The 22,714-nt window shown below is 33.0% G+C and overlaps 1 protein-coding gene across 1 annotated transcript in view; it reads right to left on the reverse strand.

Annotated features, from left to right (window-relative positions):
• Positions 1–22,714, reverse strand: part of VWC2 (von Willebrand factor C domain containing 2) — a 201,458-nt gene that overhangs the window by 136,521 nt on the left and 42,223 nt on the right. The window contains exon 3 of the mRNA XM_003762539.2: positions 11,119–11,248. Coding sequence (XP_003762587.1) covers positions 11,119–11,248 — 130 coding nt within the window. The remainder of the gene's footprint in view (positions 1–11,118; positions 11,249–22,714) is intronic.

Here is a 22,714-nt window from a genome sequence, read left to right on the forward strand (position 1 = left end):
ACTGTGATTTTGTAGTTATAAGGAATTGGATTCAAATCTTGATTCTACTATTCACTACTTGTGTAATTATACAAATGTGTGGACCTTGGTGCTTTTATATAATTAGAGTGTTTGATTAGCTCATAGGATTAGTAAACTAATTTTTTGGGTAAATAATATTTTATTTTTTCCAATTACATGTAAAAAAATTGCATTCATTTTTAAATAAGATTTTGAGTTCCAAAATTTTTCTCCCTTCCTTCTTCCTATGCTTCTTCCTTAAAAAGGCAAAGAATCAGATATAAGTTATACATTTGTAATCATATAAACATATTTCCACATTATTTATGTTGTGAAAAAAGAACAAAATGGAAAAAAACACACATACACATACACATAGTAAAAATAATATGCATCCAGACTCCATAATTCTTTCTCTGAATGTGAATAGCATTTTCTGTTATGAGTCTTTTGGAATTGTCTTGAATGACTATATTGCTGAGAAGAGCTAAGTCAATCGTAATTTTGCTGTTACAGTGTACAACATTTTCTGGTTCTGCTCACTTCCATCAGTATCAGTTCATCTAAGTCTTTCCAGGTTTTTCTGAAATCTGTCTGCTCATCAATATTTTTGTAGCACAATAATATTACATTCATATAGCCCAATTTACTCAGTTATTCCCTGATTGATGGGCATTCCCTCATCCCATTCACATTCACAGTTATGATGACCAATTGTATATTTCCCTCTCTATTTCCCCCCATTTGTACTTACCTCTTCTCTCCTTTTACCCCATTCTTTCAGCAATGTTTTAGTGAACTTTGCTTTTCAAAAAATATTTTATATCTATATTTCAAAATAATTTCAATATGACATCTATATTTTAAAATCCTATACATTTTATTTTATGCCTTTAAAAACTTTATTCTGAAAACAGGAATATAGGAATCAACAAATTACCAAAGGGGCAACAATTAAGATACAAATATGGTTAATATCCCTTGACTATGATTTGTAAAGTCATGTGTGATACTTCCCACCATATGGTCCTTGATTTGCCATTTAGAGCTAGTCATAGAAAAATTCTTTGATAGCTTTTCAAACAACTATTATAACTATTATATCCTGGAAAAAATCACTTCCCCCTCAACAAACTATAGTACTGAGGAATGTATTCAGAAAACAATAGACAGTTCTATATAATTCCAGCTCATATCAACCCACTGGGATGCATTTCTAGTAACACATCATCCATGCCCTTATCCCCAGACTATGGACACATCCTAAGACTATGTGGGAGACGATCTTTATATTTCAACAGCTCTCACAGATTCATTTATGATCTTTTTAAAAACACTTCCTAAGGTATGAAGTCAGTCTCATCTTTTTCCTAAGCTCTGGTCATCCATCATCAACTTCTTATTGGAAATTTCCACTTGGATGTCCCATAGCCAAATCAATCTCCGTATATTCAAAACAGAATTATCTTTTCCCTAAAATCTCTTGTCCCAACTTCCATTCTAATTTACCTTCTTGCCTAAAGTACCTTCTTTTTCTCAATGCATCTCCCAAATGGATATGAAAATGATTTTTCTAAAGCACAGATCTGACCAAATCAGTCTCTTACTCAAAAACATTCAACTTCTCCCTATCACTTTTAAAATAAAATACAAATTACACTATTGGTATTTAAAGCCTATCATTACAAACTTATTACTTATTGCTCCTCTTCATATATTATATAATCCAATGAAGCTGACCTAACTGCTTTTAATCTTGCATGATATTCTCAGTCCCAGATACAGACCTCTGCACAAACAAAAAATGAGTCTACAAAAGAGGGGAATTAAGAAAGATTAATTGGAGAAGATAGGAAAAAAGGGAGAATGAGAAATAAACATTTATAAAGCATCTACTATGTTACAAGAAAAGTACAAAAATTTTTACAAATTAACTTTTATAAAACTCTTTATAAATAGTTATATGAGATATTAGTAACTAGAATTTATATGTCAATTTTAAGCATTGCAGAGCAATTTAGAAATAATAGCTCATTTTATCTTTTATGAAGGCCTGAGAGATAGGCACTATTAATATATTTATACTACAAACAAAAAAAAAAAACTGAGGCAGAAAAAGAGGTTAAGCTACTTGCTTAGGATGCCATAGCTTTCATCCTGAATCCAAGTCTAGCATTCTGTTAACTACACAGTTTACCTGCCTCTAGATTAGGTCTTTTTCCATTAAATGACATTGAAGACTTCAGTTAGCTCTTGTCCCCAATAATATTTTATTTTTCCAAATACATGTAAAGATAGTTTTCAATATTTACTTTTGTAAGATTTTTATGTTTTAAATATTTATTTTCAATTCCTAACTCTTTCCTCCCCATGACAGCAAACAATATGATAGATTATACCTATACAGTATTTTGAAACATATTTCCATATTTATCATTTTGTGCAAGAAAAATCAGACCAAAAGGCAAAAAAAAATGAAAAAGAAAAACAAAGGTGAAAATACTATGCTTTAAATCACATTCAGTCTCAATATTTGTCTTTCAAGATGAGGATGACATTTTCCATCATAATTTATTGAAATTGTCTTGGATAATTGCATTGCTGAGAATCCATCACAGTTGATCCTTACATAATCTTGTTTTTACTGTGTACAATGTTCTCTTGGTTCTGCTCACTTTAATCAGCATCAGTTCATGTAAGTCTTCCAGGCTTTTCTGAAATCAGTATGCTAATCATTTATTACAGAAAATAATATTCTATTACATTCTTACACCATAACTTATTCAGCCAGTCCCCAAATGATTAGAATCCACTATTATTTGTTTTTATTCTTAATGTATTATTGAGTCATTAGCTTTCATTTGTCCTATTATAATTTTAATGGATTATTTCTACTTTTACCTTTTTTATTTGGCCAATTATACTTTTAACGAAACTGTTTTGTTCAGTGGATTTTTGTTCTATTTCACCAATTCAATTTTGTAAAGAGTTGTTGTCCTATGTGTATTTTTCCCCATTTCACCAAATGTATATATAAGAAGTTGTTTTCTTTAGTATATTTTTTTTGCCATTTTTCCAAATCTATTTTTAAGGAGTTGTTTTCTTCAGTCAATTTCTGTGCTTCTTTTTTTAAGCTGTTGAATTTTTTCCCACAATTCTCCTGCAGGTCTTTCATTTCTTTTCCCAATTTACTTCTATCTGTCTTACTTGGTTTTTAAAATCCCTTTAGAAATCTTCCAAGAGAAACTTCAGAGTTTGAAATCAGTTCATATCCTCTTTTGAAGTTTCACATGAAGGCATTTTACCACTGCTGTCCTAGTCTCGATTATGTTCTGATCTTCCCTGTTGCCACAATAGCTTAAAAAAAACCAGGGCTCTTTTTGCTTCTTTTAAAATGTTGAGCAATGCTCCTAGTGCATAGGGGAGGTTGTCCCAAGTTTCTTTTGCAGGGATAGAGGGATTTCTCACTGATTTTTTTCTGCTGGCACTGGCAATACTGCTGGCTTTCTCATTGCACTCTGTTGTCCTGGCCTAGTCCTGCCTGTTATGCTGGAGTTCAGGGACTCCCAATTTGCCCTCTGTACTTGGATTTGAGATCTCACAGTTGCTGAGCCACTGAACATCTGCACCAGGATGGAGAGGAGAATGCTTCTGGTTTATATCTTGCTTAAGAACTTCCAGGTACATTCCCCACATTGTTCCTGTGCTGGGCCACATTCTCCTCTGCCCAAGTGATAACCTTTCCTTCAATCCTTCCAAAATATCTTAATCTGGAAATTTGTTTCACTCTTAACATTTGCTGGTTCTGTCACTCCAGAATCTGCTCAGAAATTTTACCATTGATTATGAGTGGGGAGAGCTCAGGCTTCTCTCTGCCACCTTGGCTCTGCCTCAGTTAACTCTTAACAGATAGGATTATAGTTAGAAGGGGAACTTAAGAGATTAGCTAGTCAAACTCCAACATGTTCCAGATTCTCATCTATAATTTCTTCATGACTTTTCCTTTTTAATTTGGCATTTTAAAATTCTTTAGTTGATAATAAGAAGAATGGTAACTATAATAAAAAACCTTCAAAAAAAGCTTATCTGAAACTCAGCAGAGTAGGGTTATAGTTGGAAACCTATGTCCTTTCTACAGGTAGAATTAAGTTAGAGGAATTCAAGTAGAGAAAAAGATAATAATAATCATTCTCTGATGTTAGAGTTTACTTTTCTGTTATAACACAGGAGTCATGATAGAAGCATACCTAGGCTTTGTAGCTTTGAGGAATATACAATTTAGAAACAGCTCTAGGTTTATTCTTGAAGGTGAACTAGATAGCACAGGAAATCATAGAAAATATGGAAAAGAAGCAGGCAAATATTGTGAAGTGATAAAGACTACTTCTGTTGAACAAGTCAACAGAGGAATGAAAGAATCTGGGAAAAATGCTTTATAAGCTAATATTATCGCTACAGAAGCAGATGAGCTTGAGCTCTCAAGAGAGAAGAAAGGGAAACATGCTAAACTGGGAAAGACCAAAAGCATTTTGGGTACTTATCCCCTTTAAGAGGGTCATATGATTTTATAATTATCAAAATAGTTAACTCACATATTAATATAAAAGCTGAAGTTTATTTTGCTACGTTTTTTCTCTTGATGTATATTCTTTCTATAGAATGCAAACCTTAAGTCCATATAACAGATATTCTACTTGATTCATTCTTTAGCCTGTCTGAATTATTTTGAAGGATCACTACATTTTTAAAAACCATGCTGCTTATATTTTAATTATGGTCTTTTGCATTAAATCATTATTACACCCAACATTAACAATCATAGTTTTCAAGTGAAATGTCTTGTTTGACAAAATAGGCATTCAATTGTTTTGGAAACATTTTGAGGTGGTCTTTTCTAAAATATCAAAATATACACAGATGGTGTCTTTGTCACTGAGGTCAGATGGCAGTGAAAGTCAGGACAAGTGATACTGGACAAAATATGGATATGTTGTTATGCTCCGGGTTCCTGAAAGAGCTAACTTTGAAAGGAGACAAATTGGGGCATATGATCTTGGCCTCCAGTTTCATATCATGTAAACAAATTAATGTAGTGATCCTATAGCAATAATTTTAATACATAAAGCATTTTTCCCAGATTATTTCATTCCTCTATTGACATGTTCAATAGAGGTAGTCTTTATTGCTTCAAAATATATGCCTGCTTCTTTATCATATTTTTATTATGTTCTATTATCTGGTTCATCTTCAAGAATGAACCCAGAGCTGTTTCTAAATTCTGTATTCCTCAAAACCCCAAAGCCTCAGTTTCCCTTGTATTATGACTCCTGTTTTATAACAGGAATAGAGACTCTAACATAAGCACCTTTGATATTCATGTGGCAGACACAGATATAGCTTCTGTCAAAGTAATGGGGTATGGATATTTTTAAGGAATATTTTCCTACAAATAACAATGCCAGAGAATTTATTAGAGGTTGGTCCCACATGTAGTCAGTCATCAAATAGTCCTCTTTTAACACTTCAGAAAACATCACTAGAATGTTATTAAATTGTTCACTATTTTCATATGACTTTTTTCTGCTTTAAAATTCTTCATATATTTTACTTAATATTACAACTTGTTCATTCTTCATTTAGTTACTCATTGATCCATTCATCCATTCACTCAGAATTGCCAGTCTTCTTGCTAGTCATATTTTCTCCATCTTTTGCAATTTTTGCTATTATGTCACAAATAAGAGAAGGAAATGACAAACTCATTCATCTTTTCTAAGAAAATCCCCAATGAAGTCATGAAGAGTCAAATAGAAACAAGACAACTGAACAACAACAAAAGATAAAGAGAGTTCAAGTGTAGAACTGTGAAATTTCACACCAGAAAAGATACTTAGAGATCATTTGATACAAACTCTTCATTTTACAAAAATGAGGAAACTGAAGTGCAGAGATGTTAATTGACTTGTTTAGTGCTAGGATGCTAACCCAGATGATTTTTTTTAAGCAGAAAATGACAATAAGATATCATGTTCAATACTGTAAATCTTTCTTGATCTATTGATACATTACAATGTAGCCCACTTTCACTATTTTTATTGCTTCTAAGCAGCCTTCACAAAGAGATTATGTAAATAAAGATATGAACTTTAATTATCAATGGAAATGCATAAAAACAACAGGATGTCTATTCCTTGAGGCCAAAGAGGCCAGAAATCTGCAGCAGATCTATTGATACGTATTTGCTTTTTTAATGTCTCCAAATTAAGATCGGGCACAGATGGGGAGAAAGAAGGCTTTTGTCTCCTCTTGAAGCTAGACCCTGGAGCCCTACAACCCATTTAATATTCAGATATGCATTTAGGCTTGGGAGACTGACTATATCCATACAGAATCTCTGAAGCTTTGAAGTCTGTCCATCATTTAAGAAAGCCTATGCTCTTGGAAGCCAATATAACACAGATTGTACTATAGAAAAATATTTCCAAACAGATCCACCTTATTACAAAAAAAAAAAAAAAACCATTCCACAGTGATTGATCTATACAAGTCAACAAAGTGAATATATTAAGTTTTATTTGATTTGTGATCATTTATTTATATTCAAGACACTTAGCTTCATACTTTTACCTCTTTGATGATGCTTCATAGAAAGCAACTGACTTGGCAAGTAGCAATGAAACTCTAATTTTCTCCTCTGTGCAAGAAGTAAATATTAAATGTAGAGACTCAAGGTGGAGGATTTAAGGAGCAAGGAGGCAGGTTATAAAGGTCACCAGTTATAATATCTCCAAGGTTCAGACACACTCAAATTAATCTTATAAAGACATGAAAAATATAGCTTAGAGTTTCTGTTTCTTACATAGGAATCATTTTTGGCCTCAAACAAATCTTCTATGGATCATTAAGAGTCTTTTCTCCCTAACTGAAATGTTGATATTTCCTTTGGGATCAGGAGAGGATTTGAGTATTATGAAACATTTAAGACTCAGCCAATTAAAAACAGAACATCCATCAACAATGGCAAATCTACTTTTTGACAAGTGAGATTTATACACAAAAACTCTGAAATGATATTCACTTTGTCAAGGTTAAAAAATATTAGATAGAATCCTAGATTTGGAGACATAAGATCTGAGTTCAAGTTTTGGCTCTTTCATTTCAATTCAATTCAACATATTCCTTAAATACCTATTACATACAAGACCAAGAAGGATACAAAGATCAAAACAAGCCCAACTTCTGAGATAAATACATTCATTTTAGAAGATATATTATTAGGTTTTATATATGATAATTAGGTAATATACATATTAGGTAAAGGCAAAGGAGATTACTAATAGCAGAGAAGTAATCATGAAAAGTCTCAAAAAAGCAATGGGTTTTTAAGAGCTTTGAAAAATGTTAGGGCAGGGACGGGAAAGAAAGGCATCCCAAGAATGAGGTTTCACTTGAGTCAGGCACTGGGAAATGCAATGTCATGTACATGGTACAGTTAGCTGAGTAGCTTGACTAGAACAAAGGGATTAATTTCCTGAGTTTTGGAAAATCCTCTCAGGTCTTCATTTTCCACATCTATATATTGATGGAGTTGGACCAGATGATCTCTTCATCTCTGATATGTTCAAATTGTATTTTCTAAATACAATGCAAGGTTTGAAGCTAAGTCATGTCAGGTAAATGTGTTCCAGGTCAAATTTAGATATTTTACATAGTCTAATCTTGAAACAGTCAAATATTTAGTGTTATTGGGTTATGGAATTTATATTAAAATGTTGCTATAATATTTACTAATCTACAGAAATGGAATATTTTTGGTAGCAGTTTTTTGTTTTTTTTTTTTACAAAAGGTTTTATTGATGGCCCTCTAAAAAAACTAACAAAAACATCACTGTTAGCCTCTAATAGCCTGCTTCCACTCCCAAAAGAACACTAACTTATAACAAGGAATAGTATAGCAAAACAAACCAATACACTTAATAACTAAAAAAAAGTATGAACTCATAGTTCACCTCCTCACTACTGAGAACTAAGAGGCTTATTTTACCCTCAGTGTTCTGAAGTTTGGATTTGTAGCTAACTTGGAGACTTCTCAAGCCTTTTTATTATTTTAGAAAGAACTTTTAAATATCAGTGTTGAGTGAAAATTAATTCCATAGACAAGAAGGCAGAAGTAAGTCACTAAAGAAAAAAGTGAGCTAAGAAAATTAATACCTTACTCCATTTAAATTTCAATGAAGATAAGGGTTCTCTTTTAAATACTTCTTTGTAATTTTGTTAATAGGGTCTACTAGGTACAAATATGAATGAAATAAAAAGAAACATACTATCCACACCAGTGAATCTGATGACATCTCAGGAGAAGATGCAGTTATTGAAACCAAACAGGAACCATTTAAACAATCATAAACACAACAATGACAATAAACCTTTGGAGAAACAGATTAAATCATATAGATGGCCAATTTCTAATACATTCCTTTCCTCTTGATCTTTTTGCATGAATCTCCACTTCTGTCACAGTTCCCCACTTTCCTTTCAGCTCCTTAGAAATCAGTGTTTGGAAGCAACTCTGTTATTGACTGGGCCTGGCCATTAAGTTCATATTTACTGGACTTTCCATTCAGATCTATTCTTCTGTCTGGGAGAAAAATGACTCTCCTAGACTCTGCCTGCTTGATCATTAGGCTGCATCAGTTTATCTCTTGGAAGAACAAGGCATTTGTAATTTCCCTCTTTTCTTTGTCTTTTAAACTCTTTTCTGTTAACTTACAGTATAAAACAAAACAAACAAACCCTTCCCCAAAAAATCCTTAGAGAATTTTCATGATTTTGTTTCCTTCAAAGTATGAGTACCTAAAAAGCTGTGTTACTTTTATATGATGAGCTTTGAAAGAAAATTTCATATATGTGTATATATTTATACATATATATATATAAATGATGTTTAAAAAGTTTCTAGTAAATACCTATAGACTTAAGAAATCTCCTCAGGATAACTACCAATCTAACTTTAGAGCAGTGATAGTCAAGTGAGTCTCTTGCCTCTTGGTAGAGATGAGGTAAACGATGAATGCAGAGTGAGACAAACATTTTTTACTTATTAAGTGTATTGGTTTATTTTGCTTCACTATTCTTTTTATTGTAACAGTGCTCTTTGGGGGTAGAGTGAGCTATTGAAAAGTAACAGTGATTCTTTTTTGAGGGGGCCATCAATAATATATACATTGAGCAAGTGAGTGAATGGTGTGTGTGTGTGTGTGTGTGTGTGTGTGTGTGTGTAAAATGTTGATGGTAATGATACCCAGGGATTAGCAGGTGGGTATGCCTCTGGGGCTTACAGGTACAATGACAGCTGACACATGTACAAGGAACATCTCTGGATAATTAACATTTGTGGGAAATAATTGCTAACAAAAAGGTCAACTCAGACAAACATAGTAGATGCTTAATGAATCCTTATTGAATTGGACTGAATTTATTTAAAAGAGCAATTTGTATATATCAAAGATAAGACATATCACTGGTTTGATGTAGAGCAAAGTATATTTTCTCTATATACTTCAAAAATTTTTTGAAAACAAATAAAAGCTTCCCCTTGTTTCAAAGGAAAGGCATTTAGTTCCCTTTTTTTGCTTGATGATTAACACACTAAGGAGCAAATATGAAGAGACTGATCTGTTTACAGAAAAAGCATGCATAATGAGTATTACAAGAGGTAAAATTCTAATGGACACACCAAGCGACATGGAGTTTTCTCACCATGTGTCAATATACAACTCAAGAGCTTACTTGATCCTTCCACTTCAGTAGAGAAGTAATGAGCACTTACGCTGTGCCCAGAACCATGCTTAGTAAGCACTGTGAAGTATTAAAAAAAATTAAAATTGAAATAGAAAACACAGCTTATATCCTTAAGGCCACTGTATATTGGAAAAATAATAAGCCTTCTCAGCTTCTATAGACACTGAAATGAGAACTCTCCCTGATCTAATGTTTTTCACAATCTTCTCCCTCCTGCTATCATTTATTTCTCAGGTCACAGATTTAGAGCTAGAAGAAATCTTAGTGATCATCTGTTCAAATTTCCTCATTTTAGAAATGAAGAAAGGCCCAAAGAGGTCACTAATGATTGTAGGAATAATAAGATCTGTAATCATATCACTGAGAGTCTAAATTCAGAGCTCTTCCCATTCCTGTCTTGCATTTATATTTGCAAAAACACATATTATCACACCATATTCTTCCTCCTCATCTTATAAAAAGGTCAGGTCACATTTTAGCCATACAGTACACAGAAAGGACAGTGAAAGAATCAGACATTATTCTCTTAAAGTCACAGATGTGAGTAGATTGCCTACTTAAGTAAAAAAGGATGTACATGCATGTCATGTAAAATGGAAAATCTACATTAGAAGAATCATCCTTATTTTCTAATGACAATCCCACAATAATGGCACTATTTATTACAGTATTTTGATTGGGGAGTGAGAAAGAAGTTCTTGATTGTTCACTGTGTTTATTTCATGTAGTTTTATGCTTTCCTATGGAGAAATCAGAATGTCTCTGGTTGCCTGGTCACAAAGCCTAACCAAGAGGGTTTCAGTTTTCATTCAAAAGTAATGTCAGCTGAGATTTAGGACCATAATTACTTTTCCCTTATACACTAAGATTAAGAGTATGCTGTCATTGCTTTTTTAGAAGAGTGGAAAAGGCCTTTGTTCTACTCTGATGTCTCAGTAGGGAAAAAAGAAGCTTGAATCCTGAATAATTTGGTTATGAAAAATATTCAATTATATCCCAAGTTTAATTCATTTAGTAATGAAAAGGAAACGAGATCAAATAGCATGTTTGATTTGTCTCAGAAGGAGAAGGATTGATCTACAGGAATGGATTTAAAGGTAGAACACAGTTAAGAAAAGAACCTTGATCAGGTGAATCCTGTTCCGATTTATAGAAGGTTTTGCCTTCCATGGGATATCATCAGTTTAATTAAGAGTAAAAGATCTTTCTTCTAAATGACTGTGTGTTCACATACCCATGAGCATGTACATATATACACACATGTAGATGCTACACTAGTCCACTAAAAGAGAATTTGTAAATCATTGTTGAACTTACCATTTTTGCAGATGGGACAACACTGATCTGGCTCATACACAGGGTCCACACATTCAGTTTGAGGACAAGCTGACACTGTGCACAGTACTTCACCGTTGGCTTCACAGTGGCATTTCTCACAAGGAGAGACCTGCAACATAAACCCATTCATTCAGGTTACTCCTTCAACAAATGCTATTTGATTCTGAATAAGCCTAGACCCCATGTTTTCTGCAGACTTATTAAAGCCAGGGCTTTAATAACAATAATAATAACAAAAATAATAATAGCTGTATTTTCTAATGCATTTTAAGGTTTGCAAAGTTCATTTAGCCTCATTTGTTCCTCACAATGACCCTAGGAGATGAGTATAGCAATCAAATTATTTTTGCAGATGAGAAAAGCAAATTTTAGAAAAAAGTTAAATTTAATCATGACTATAGAGTTAATAGGGCAACTAAGTGGCACCATGGACACAGTACCGGTCCTGGAATCAGGAAAATATTAATCCAAATCTTAATTTTTGCTGTGATCCTAGGCAAGGCATTTAACTCTGTTTGTCTCAATTTTCTCATGTGTAAAATGACCTGGAGAGAAAAATGACAAAACCCTTTATTATCTTTGCCAAGAAAACCTGAAATGGGGATATAGAGAGTCAGACATGAGTGAAACAAATTAATAATAACATAGACTTAAGAAGCAGTAAAGTGACTCAATGGATAGAGAGCTGAGCTTGTAGTTAATAAAAAATATGTTCAAATTTTGCTTTAGACACTTATGTGTGATCCTGGGTAAGTCACTTAACTTGTTTGCCTTAACACACAAAAGAAAGTACTTTTTGCTAAGGGAGCAGCTAAGTGACACAACAGATAGAGCACCTGGTGAGGGATGAAGAAGACTTCTGACTTCCTACACTAGATATGTGACCCTAAGCAAGTATTTTCATTATATTTGCCTCAGTTTCTTCATCAGTAAAATGAGCTGGAGAAGAAAATGGCAAACTTCTTCACTGTTTTTGCCAAGAAATCCTCAAAAGGGTCAGATCCAACTGAAAAAAAACTGAACAACAACAAAATCCTTGTCAAGAAAACCTCACGGGTCACAGAGAAGTGAACACAACAACTGAGCAACAAAAATAAAGCTAATGACTATTGATGACAGCACACATTTGGACCCATGCCCCTGTCAATCCCAAGTACAATATGCTTTCCACTGTTCTGCATTCTTTTTTCTTTCTGAAGTATGCAGACTATAGAATAGAGAGCTTGAATTTAATTTCTGGCAGAAATATAGAATGTGTTTTTAAAGGAATAGTTAGTGACCATTTAGAAACTGAAGCTGTAACTTCGACGTAGAATCTATTCATCAATACCAGATAATGCCAGTTATCTAAAAAATTCCTTTTAAAAGGATTATTAGCGGGGCAGCCAAATGGCACAGTGGATTGAGCACCACCCCTGAAGTTAGGAGGACCTGAGTTCAAATCTGGTCTCAGACACTTAAAATTTCCTAGCTGTGTGACTCTGGCTAAGTCACTTAACCACAATTGCCTGGGGGGGGGGGAAGGATTATTGGCCTATTAGATTGAGAGAATGTGGAACACATGATTCACTAAAATTTTAGGAAGACATTTGACAAAATCTGCCATGCTACTCTTAAAGATGAGTTGGATGGGGAGAATTCTGGGAAAATAGAGTAGGTCAGTAAATTTCAAGCTCTCCAAATTTCCTCTACAAACAGAACAAATTTGTGCCTCAGAGCTAACATACATTGATGAAAAACCAAGAAAACTTGGGGCTGACCAAGGGATTTCCTGGGACAGCCCAAGAGAGGAAGAAAAATCTCAGAATAGGATTCAGCCAATGTGAAGTGCAAAACTTTTGAGTTGGCTCTGCAGAAACAGCAAGTGGGGACTCCTTGGGCTAGCTGGAGCCTCAAAAAGAATTACAGAAACTTTCAGCTCTTTGATAACTTGAGGTGGGTCTGAGTCCAGGAAGACAGAGAGAATCTACAGTTTAGGAACAGGTCCAGCTGAGCTGCTGAGATAATGCGAGAGGGAGCCAAGCACACAGGTGAGTGCATTTGCAGTTGGGTAGAGAGGATGCAAGCTGTCTGCACTTTTGATTTGGGGTTCTAGATCAGAGAGGAGAGCTGAATGAAACTAGATGCACCATCCCTCATACCCTAGGATTAGAGATGCTTACACTAATACTTCTCATTCAAAAAAAAAATAGGCAAAGAAGAGAAAATTCAAACATAAAAACTTTGGGAATAAGGAAGACCTGAGTTCATCTTCAGTGGAGGACAATGAACTAAAAAAAAGCTTCTTCTGTCACAAAGTATAACATGAAATGGCTCTCTACCCAGAGAGAATTTATAGAATTCAAAAAAGAATTTATAAGTCAAATGAGAGAGATTGAGGAAAATTAAAAAGAAAAAAAAAACATCCAAGAAAAACAAGTTATGAAAAAAAAAAGGTTAACCAATTGGAAAAGGAGCTACAGAGTTTTAAAGGTGAAAGAACTGAATAAGGGGAAGCCAGTGAAGAGACTAAAAAATAGCAAAACAAAATATAATGAATGAAAAAAATAGAACAGAATGTGAAAAATCTTATAAGAAAAACAACAGATCTGGAGAACAGATCAAAAAGAGAAAACACTAGAACTGGACTACTTGAAAGTTATGACTAAAGAAAGAACCTTGATACAATGCAAAAATAAATAATCCAAGAAAATTGTCCTGGGGAGATAGAACATGAGGGGAAAGTAGAAATATTTTAAAAATCACCAATCATCACATCAAAGAAATCCTTTGTGGAAAACACATAGGAATGTTATTGCCAAATTTCAAAACTCCCACATCAAAGATAACATTTTGCAAGAAACAAGAAAAAAATTCAAATATGCTGGTGCTACAATTAGAATTCAATGGTACCTAGCAACAGCCAAAATAAAAGACCATAAATCCTGGAATCTTATATACATGAAGAAAAAAACTAGGCCTGTGGGCAAAAATATCATATCCAACAAAATTATCCATAATATTGAATGAAAAAAAGGGACATTAGACAAACTTTTTAGGATTTCTAAATCCTAAAGATTTTCAGGATTTTCTTTCAATGAAACCCAAACTCAATAGAAAATTTAACACATTAGAGTAATATCAAAGATTAATTCCAAAGAACTTTACATAGAAAAATTATTTGTTTTTTATGGAAATATAAACCATAAATTTAACATCAACATCAGTAATTGAATAGCTCAAAAGAGTAGGGCAGACTTGAATGTGATCTGACTCTTAAAAAGCAAAATCATCTAAGAAAAGGTGAAAATAATAATTATCTAATACAAATCAGGTACAGAAGAATAGACCCAGAAGCATTAGAAGGGAAAAGTAAACTTGTGAAAACCTACTTATACCAGGAATGAGTTAAATAGGCAGCACTATGTATATACCATGAAGGTTATAGTACTCTCCAAATTCTATAAAGTAGTTAGGGAGAAGACATGGGGGGAAGGAAAAGCAAAAGATGGGGGAAGAAGACAAGGGAGGGATACATAGGTGGGAGGAGGTTTAGTAATAAGGCAAATTAAGCATCAGAATTCAAGTGGAAGAGTTAGCAGGGATAGGAAGAAGAGATATATATACAAATACTACAACAAAGATCAAAAGTAGAATTTATTAGGAAAAAGTAATCTTTGATCTTAGCCAAAGTCAAACTTAAAGATTCAATCAAGTGAGAAATCTACATTATAAGAAAGCCAAAATATTATTAATTTTATATGCATATTTACATATGGGTAAATTAGTGTGTATGTGTGTATATATCTTTTTATATATATATATATATATATATATATATATATACATACATACATATATATACATATACATACACACATATTTACATGTAGCTCTATGAATGTGTGTATGTATGTAGATATATGTATATGTGTGTGGGTGTGAATATATATGTATGTGTGTGTACATGTATATATGTATATGTAAGTATATCTGTGTTTAATTGTAGACTTTCCCTCTCAAGGGAAATGAAAGGGAAACAAGAGAATAAAGTAAAAAGAATGCATCCCAGAGAACAAAAAAACGATGTATAAGGAAGAAAAGAAAAATTGGACACTCATAAATATGATTTTTTCTATTATTATATATACTTTCTTGAAATGAAATTTATTGTTATATATTTTGAATACTCCCTTGATGGTATGCTGGGCACATGACAGTGTTCTGTTTTTTTCTTTTTCTGTCTTACTTTTTCTATTCTGTTTTTTTTTCTTATTTTGCTTTTAATACAATAAATAATTAAAAACAAGAAAATAAAATAAAAATAAGAAAATTGAAAAAAAAGATGAGGAGATACGTAACATGGAGAATGCTAGATTTCAATAGATTATATACTGACCATATGGTTAGAACTGAAGAATTATCAATTACTTAGTTACTGTCAACAAAGAAGGCTGTCTTCCAAGAAATTATCCAGCAATCTGTTCTTCATACTGTGCTCTTTAACATTATAAAAAAACAATCATATAGTAAAGGATAGATAGCTCACATCAAATTCAAAGATAAGACAAAGGAAACCAGGTGACATAGTAAATAGAGCTACAATGTACTCTAAAGTACATTGAGGAATGTACTCAAATACATTTTGAGTGAAGGAAGATGAGTTCAAATCTAGCCTCAAACACTTCCTAGCTGTTGTGAGTATCAAATAGCATAATATGCTATTTTGTAAAATGTCTGCATGGTACCCAACACATAATAGGTGATATATAAAAATTTCCCCTTCCTCCTATAAAGATGGGAGAGATAATTAATACACTAAGCAACAAGAATAAGGCTTTAAAATAGACTCAGTCTAATAAAACGATATGTAATAGGGAAAACAATGATAATCAGGTTCAAAATTCAACTTTGCAAGTATAATATGGGTAAGACAAAGCTAGACAGCACTGAAAAAATGATCGAGGTTGGGAAGTGGTTAGTATACTGAAAAATCAATGTGAGTTAATAGTGTTATAGAACACCTAATAAAGCTAATGAGCTCTTAGGCTACACTGAAATGTAGTGTCCTAAACTATGGAAAAAATTATCTTTCTGTTTTCACCCTAGTCAGATCCTACCTGCAATCTTCTATTTCATTTTGAGAGCCCCATTTTATGGATATTGGTAAACTGGAGAAAGCCAGAGGAGTGCAATGAGGATTGTGAAAGATGTTGAAATTAATCATTCAACAAGAATTATTAAGTATCTATTCTATATTAGATAATATAAATTTTTTCTTCTTCTTTAGAATGTCAGCTAATGGAAACAAGTATGTAAGTCAATATATGAAATATTAACACAGTATAAATAAATACAAATATATATGTGTGAATATCTTACATATCTACCTATCTATATTTATATCTATACAAACATAGAGTGGTTCAATATAAAATTGGGAGCAAAGGCACTAGCAGATGGGGAGAGATGAAACAGGAAAGACTCATAAAGAAGATAAAGCTTGAACTGTATCATGAAGGAAGAAAGAACTGATGAAAGAAATTGGGGATACTTAGGCTGTAGAAGAGAAGGTTTAGGGAGGCAGAAAAGACATCTTTAAAATCTAAAGAGCTGTCCTGTGGTTCCAATTTGTTCTACTTGATTCTACTTGATTGAGATCACTGGATAAAAGTTGAAAAAAAGGAAAATGTAAGGTTGTTGTAAGGTTGTAGATAGGTCATAATTAAAAGCAAGTTATAAAAAGGAAGAAAGATTTCCTAAAAGTTGAGTTGCTCCAAAGTAGAACCAACTTCCTTCAAGAAGTAGTACCCTTTCCCTTACTAGAAATCTAAGGTGCAATGTCTACTTCTTAGGTATGTTGTAGGGTTATTTTGGTTTGTTTGTTTGTTTTTAAGTATTTTTAAGCATGATCTCTATTTACATATGTTTTATAAAGCAATGAACTGCACTGATGGGGTAGGTAGACAGCTAGAGAAAAATAAATAAATAAAAGCTCACATTTACAGAGTACTTTGCAGTATTCCTCATAATAAACATTAAGTAGTTTATGTAAGTATTATGGTCCTTATTTTCCAGAGGGGGAAAAATAACTTGAAGATTAGAGAGGTTAGGTGAATTAATGAATTGCCCATGTTCACCCAAATAGCTAGTATCAGAAACAATATTTGAACATCTATCTCCTTATTACAGAAAGAAAATACTTTTCATTATATCGCAATGGATTCCCAACTAGAAAGAGTAGCTTCCAGTTCAAGTTGTCACCTCATGACTATAAAGGCAAAATATCTCAAAACATTGAGCACAGGAAAGAGATTCAGGATGGGTTATATGTATGAAATTAATTGGCCAAAGAACAGTTGTTCCATTGATTATTGATTCATTATTACAGGTATTTGATAGATCTAGATAAGGAGATTTATTTTTTGACTGCATAGGAGATATCCATAGAGTCCTATGTATAAAGATATTATATTCTTAGATATTCTATATAAAAGTCAGATGTACATGCCCAGGGACTAGAAATATTTTAACATATGCGGGTTTCAGATTCCACTCCTATCAACTATCAACTCCACAACTATCAACTATCAGCATAATACAGAGTAAAACAGAGTAATAACCTCTGTTTCCTGAGGATAGATACTATACTTGTCTTTCTGTTTTTAGTCTCTCATATATCTACTTCATCCATCTACAGAGCTAATTAATATTATTATTTTTAAATAATAACTTTTTATTTTCAAAATATATGCAAAGATAGTTTTCAACATTCACTCTTGCCAAACATTGTGTTCAAAATATTTCTTTCCCTCCTTTCACCTCATCCCCTTAGATAGCATGTAATCCAATATATGTTAAATATGTGCAATTCTTCTACACATATTTCCACAATTATCATGCTGCATAAAGAAAATCAAATAAAAAAAGAAAAAAATAGAGAAAGAAAACACAATGAAAGCAACCAACAACAGAAAGAGTGAAAATACTATGCTGTGATACACATTCAGTCCCCACAATCTTCTCTCTGGGTGCAGATGGCTCTCTTGATCACAAGTCTATTGGAACATCTCATTGTTGAAGAGCCATGTCTATCAGACTTGATCATCACATAATCTTATTGCTGTGTAAATGTTCTCTTGGTTCTATTCACTTCACTTAGCATAGGTTTATGTAAGTCTCTCCAGGCCTCTCTGAAATCATCCTGCTGATTGTTTCTTATAGAACAATAATATTCCATAACATTCATATACCATAATTTATTCAGCCATTCTCCAATTGATGGGCATCCATTCAGTTTTCAGTTTTTTGCCATTACAAAAAGGACTGCCACAAACATTTTTGCATATATGGGTGCTTTTCCTCTTTTTATGATTTTTTTAGGATACAGGCACTGCTGGACCAAAGTCATATGCACAGTTTTGTAGCTCTTTGGGCATAGTTCCAGATTGCTCTCCAGAATGGATGGATCAGTTCCCATCTCCACCAAACAAAGTATTAACATCCCAGTTTTCCCACATCACCTCCAACATTTATCATTATTTTTTTCTGTCATGTTAGCCAATCTGAGAAGTGTGCAGTAGTACCTGAGTTGTCTTAATTTGCATTTTTGGTCAATAATGATTTAGAACATTTTTATATGACTAAAATGGTTTTAATTTCATCTGAAAATTGTCTGTTCATATACTTTGACCATTTATTAATTGGAGAATGGCTTGTATTCTTACAAATTTGAGTCAATTCTCTAAATATTTTAGAAATAAGGCCTTTATCAGAACCCTTGTATGTAAAGATGTTTTCCCCCTGTTTTCTGCTTCTGTTCTAATCTTGTCTGCACAATCGGTATCTTTGTACAAAACCTTTTTAACTGGGGCACAGCCAAGATGGTGGAGAGCAGACAGAACTTTCTGTCACCTCCTCTGACCTTCTCTCAAACTAACAGCAGATTAAGGCTCTAAACTGGTTTTGGACTCAAAGAATTCACAAATATTTGGAGTGCAACACATTCCCAGAAGATACCTTGGAAGAATTTCAGAACATGTCTATTTCAAATGGACAGGGAGACAGTGCAGAGTCCAGATCACATCACCGGGAGGCCAGGGCAAAGAGCTGGGATGGGGAGACAGAGTGTTGCAGCTTCCAAGCACTTGGAAATCATCAGAACTTAGGCTACTCTCTCCTGGTTGCAGGCAAGTGGTTTGGCAGATTTGCTACAAAAGGCAAATTGTAAGAAGAATGGGGGACCTAGCCACCATTACCCAGCACTGGAAATCAATCAACAGAACTGCCCCAGGGCAAATTAAAGCAGCTGTCCCTGCTTTGCACTGAACAGATGTCAAGCCTTAAAAAAATGAATAAAATACTAAAAAGAACTTTCACCATAGGCAGCTAGAGAGAATAGACCTCAAATCCTGAGGTTCCTAAAGGCAAATCAACTCCAGATGAAACCCCCAGACATGAACTGGTTCCCATTTCACAAGGCTTTCTTGGAAGATTGCATAAAGAATCTTAAAAGAGAGTTAGAAGAAAAATGGGGAAATGAAATGAGATCATTGCAAGAAGGAGTGGGAAAAAAACATATAATGCCCTACAAAAGAGATATGAAAAAGATACCAATTCACTGAAAAACAAAATTTGTGAAATAGAAAAAGAATGCAATGAACCAAAAAAAAAAAAAATCAATTGACCAATTACAAAAGGAGCTAAAAAAGATAACTGAAGAAAATAATACACTAAAAATTACAATTGAACAAATGGAAGTGAATAACTCAATAAGACTTCAAGAATCTGTCAAACAAAAAAAATGAAAAAAGAAAAGAAAATATCCTGGGGACACTGATACATTGTTGGTGGAATAACCATTCTGGAGAGCAATCTGGAACTAAGTTCAAAAAGTTATCAAACTATGCATGCCCTTTGATTTAGCAGTGTTTCTGTTGGGCTGATATCCCAGGGAGATCTTAAAGGGGAGAAAGGGACCTACATGTGCAAAAATGTTTGTGGTAGCCCTTTTTGTAGTGGCAAGAAACTGGAAACTGAAGGCTTGCTCATCAGGTGGAGAATGGCTTAATAAATTATAGTATATGAATGTTACAGAATATTATTTTTTCTGTAAAAAACGACCAACAGGATGATTTCAGAGAGGCCTAGAGAGACTTACATGAACTGATGCTAAGTGAAATAAGCAGAACCAGAAGACCATTATACACATCAACAATATTATATGATGATCAATTCTGATGGACGGGGCTCTCTTCAACAATGAGATGATTCAAACTAGTCCCACTTGTTTAGTGATAAAGAGAGCCATCTACACCCAAAGAGAAGACCATGGGAACCGAGTGTGGACCACAACATAGTATTCTCACTCTTTCTGTTGTTGTTTGCTTGCATTTTGTTTTCTTTCTCCATTTTTTTTCCTTCCTTCTTGATTTTATTTTTCTTGTGCAGCAAGCTAACTATATAAATAAGTATACATATATTGGATTTAACATATATTGTAACATAGTTAACACATATTGGACCATCTGCCATGTAGGGAAAGGGGTAGGGCGAAGGAGGGGAAAATTTGGAACACAAGGTTTTGCAAGGATCAATGTTGAAAAATTACCCATGCATATATTTTGTAAATAAAAAGCTTTAATAAAAAACAAACAAACTTATTCCACTTAATATAATCACAATTATCCATTCTGCATTTCATAAGGTACTCTAGTTCTATGGCCACTCTAATTTGCTTATAATATCACTCTTTATGTCTAAATCATGAACCCATTTTGAACTTATCTTCATATAGGGTGTTAGATGTGGTTCAATGCCTAGTTTCTGCCATACTATTTTCAATTTGTACAGATATATTTTTTCAAATAATGAGTTCTTATCCAAGAATCTGGAGTCTTTGGATTTATCAAAATTTACATTACTATATTCATTGACTATTGTGTCTTGGGAACATAATCTATTCCACTGATCAACTACTCTTTTTCTTAACCAATACCAAATGGTTCTGATGACCACTTCTTTATAATATAGTTTAGATGTGGTACAATTGAGTGACCTTCATTTGCTCTTTTTTTACTAATTCCCTTGACATTCTTGACCTTTTCTTCTTCCAGATGAACTTTATTATTATTTTTCTAGCTCTGTAATTTCTTGGCAGTTTGATTATTATGGCACTGATTAAGTAGATTAACAGGTAGAATTATTATTTTTATTATATTAGCTCAGTCTACTTATGAAGATTTGGTACTCTTCCAATTGTTTAGCTCTGAATTGATTGTCTGCAAAGTACTTTGTAATTCTGTTTATATATTTTCTGACTTTGCCTTGTTAAGAAGAGTCCAAAATATTTTATATTATCTATAGTTATTTTAAATGGATTTTCCCTTTGTATATCTTGCTTTTTTAACAACATATAAAAATGCTGATGATTTATGTGGATTTATTTTATTTCTTGCAATTTTACTAAAGTTTTAATTATAATAGTCTTTTTGGTTTATTCTCTAGGAATCTATAAGTATACAATCATATCATCTGCAAAAGTGTTAAATTTTCCCTTCATTATCTACTCTAATTGCTTTAATTTCTTTTCCTTATCATTGCTAAAGCTAACATTTCTGATAAAATATTGAATAATAATAGTGATAGTGGGCAACCTTGTTTCACCCCTGATCATACTGGGAATGGTTATAGTTTGTCCTCATTACATATGAGGCTTGCAGATGGTTTTAAATAGATGTTATTGATCATTTTGGGGAAAGTTCCATTTATTCCTATGATCTCTAGTATTTTTTAGAAATGGGTGTTGGATTTTGGCAAATGATTTTTCTGCATTTATTGAAATAATCATAGAATTATCATATTATTTCTGTTAATCTAGTTACTGATATAGTGAATTATACTAATAGGTTTTCTCATATTGAACCAGCTCTGCATTGCTGGTATAATCCTACTTGGTCATGGTATATTATTCTTGAGATAACTTGCTATATAATCTCTTTGCTAATATTTTATTTAAGATTTTTGCATCAATATTCATTAGGGAAATTGGTCTTTAATTTTTTCTCTCCATTTTCACCTTAACTGGTTTAGGTATCAGCACTGCATAAAACTAATTTGGCATGACTCCTTCTTTCTCTATTTTTCCAAACATTTTGCAGAGTATTGTGATTAATTGTTCTTTAAATGTTTGATTGAATTCACTTGTAAATCCATCTGGCCCTAGAGATTTTTTCTTAGAGAATCAATTAATAGCTTGCTCAATTTCTTTTTCTAAAATGGCACTACTTAAGTAATTTATTTCCTCCTCTGTTAATCTGGGTAATCTATATTTTTGTAAGTATTCATTTATTTTACTTAAATTATCTGCCAATTTATTGGCAGACAGTTGGGCAAAATAGCACCTTATTATTGCACTAATTACCTCTTCATTGGTGGAAAATTCACCCTTTTCATTTTTGTTACTAGCAATTTGATTTTCTTCTTTCCTTTTTCTAATTAAATTTACTTAAAGTTTATTTTGTTGGTTTTTTCATAAAACCGATTTTGCTTATTAGTTCACTAGTTTTCTTACTTTTAATTTTATTAATCACTAATT

The sequence above is a fragment of the Sarcophilus harrisii genome, chromosome 1, assembly GCF_902635505.1.
Source record: "Sarcophilus harrisii chromosome 1, mSarHar1.11, whole genome shotgun sequence".
Taxonomy (NCBI): Eukaryota; Metazoa; Chordata; class Mammalia; order Dasyuromorphia; family Dasyuridae; genus Sarcophilus; species Sarcophilus harrisii.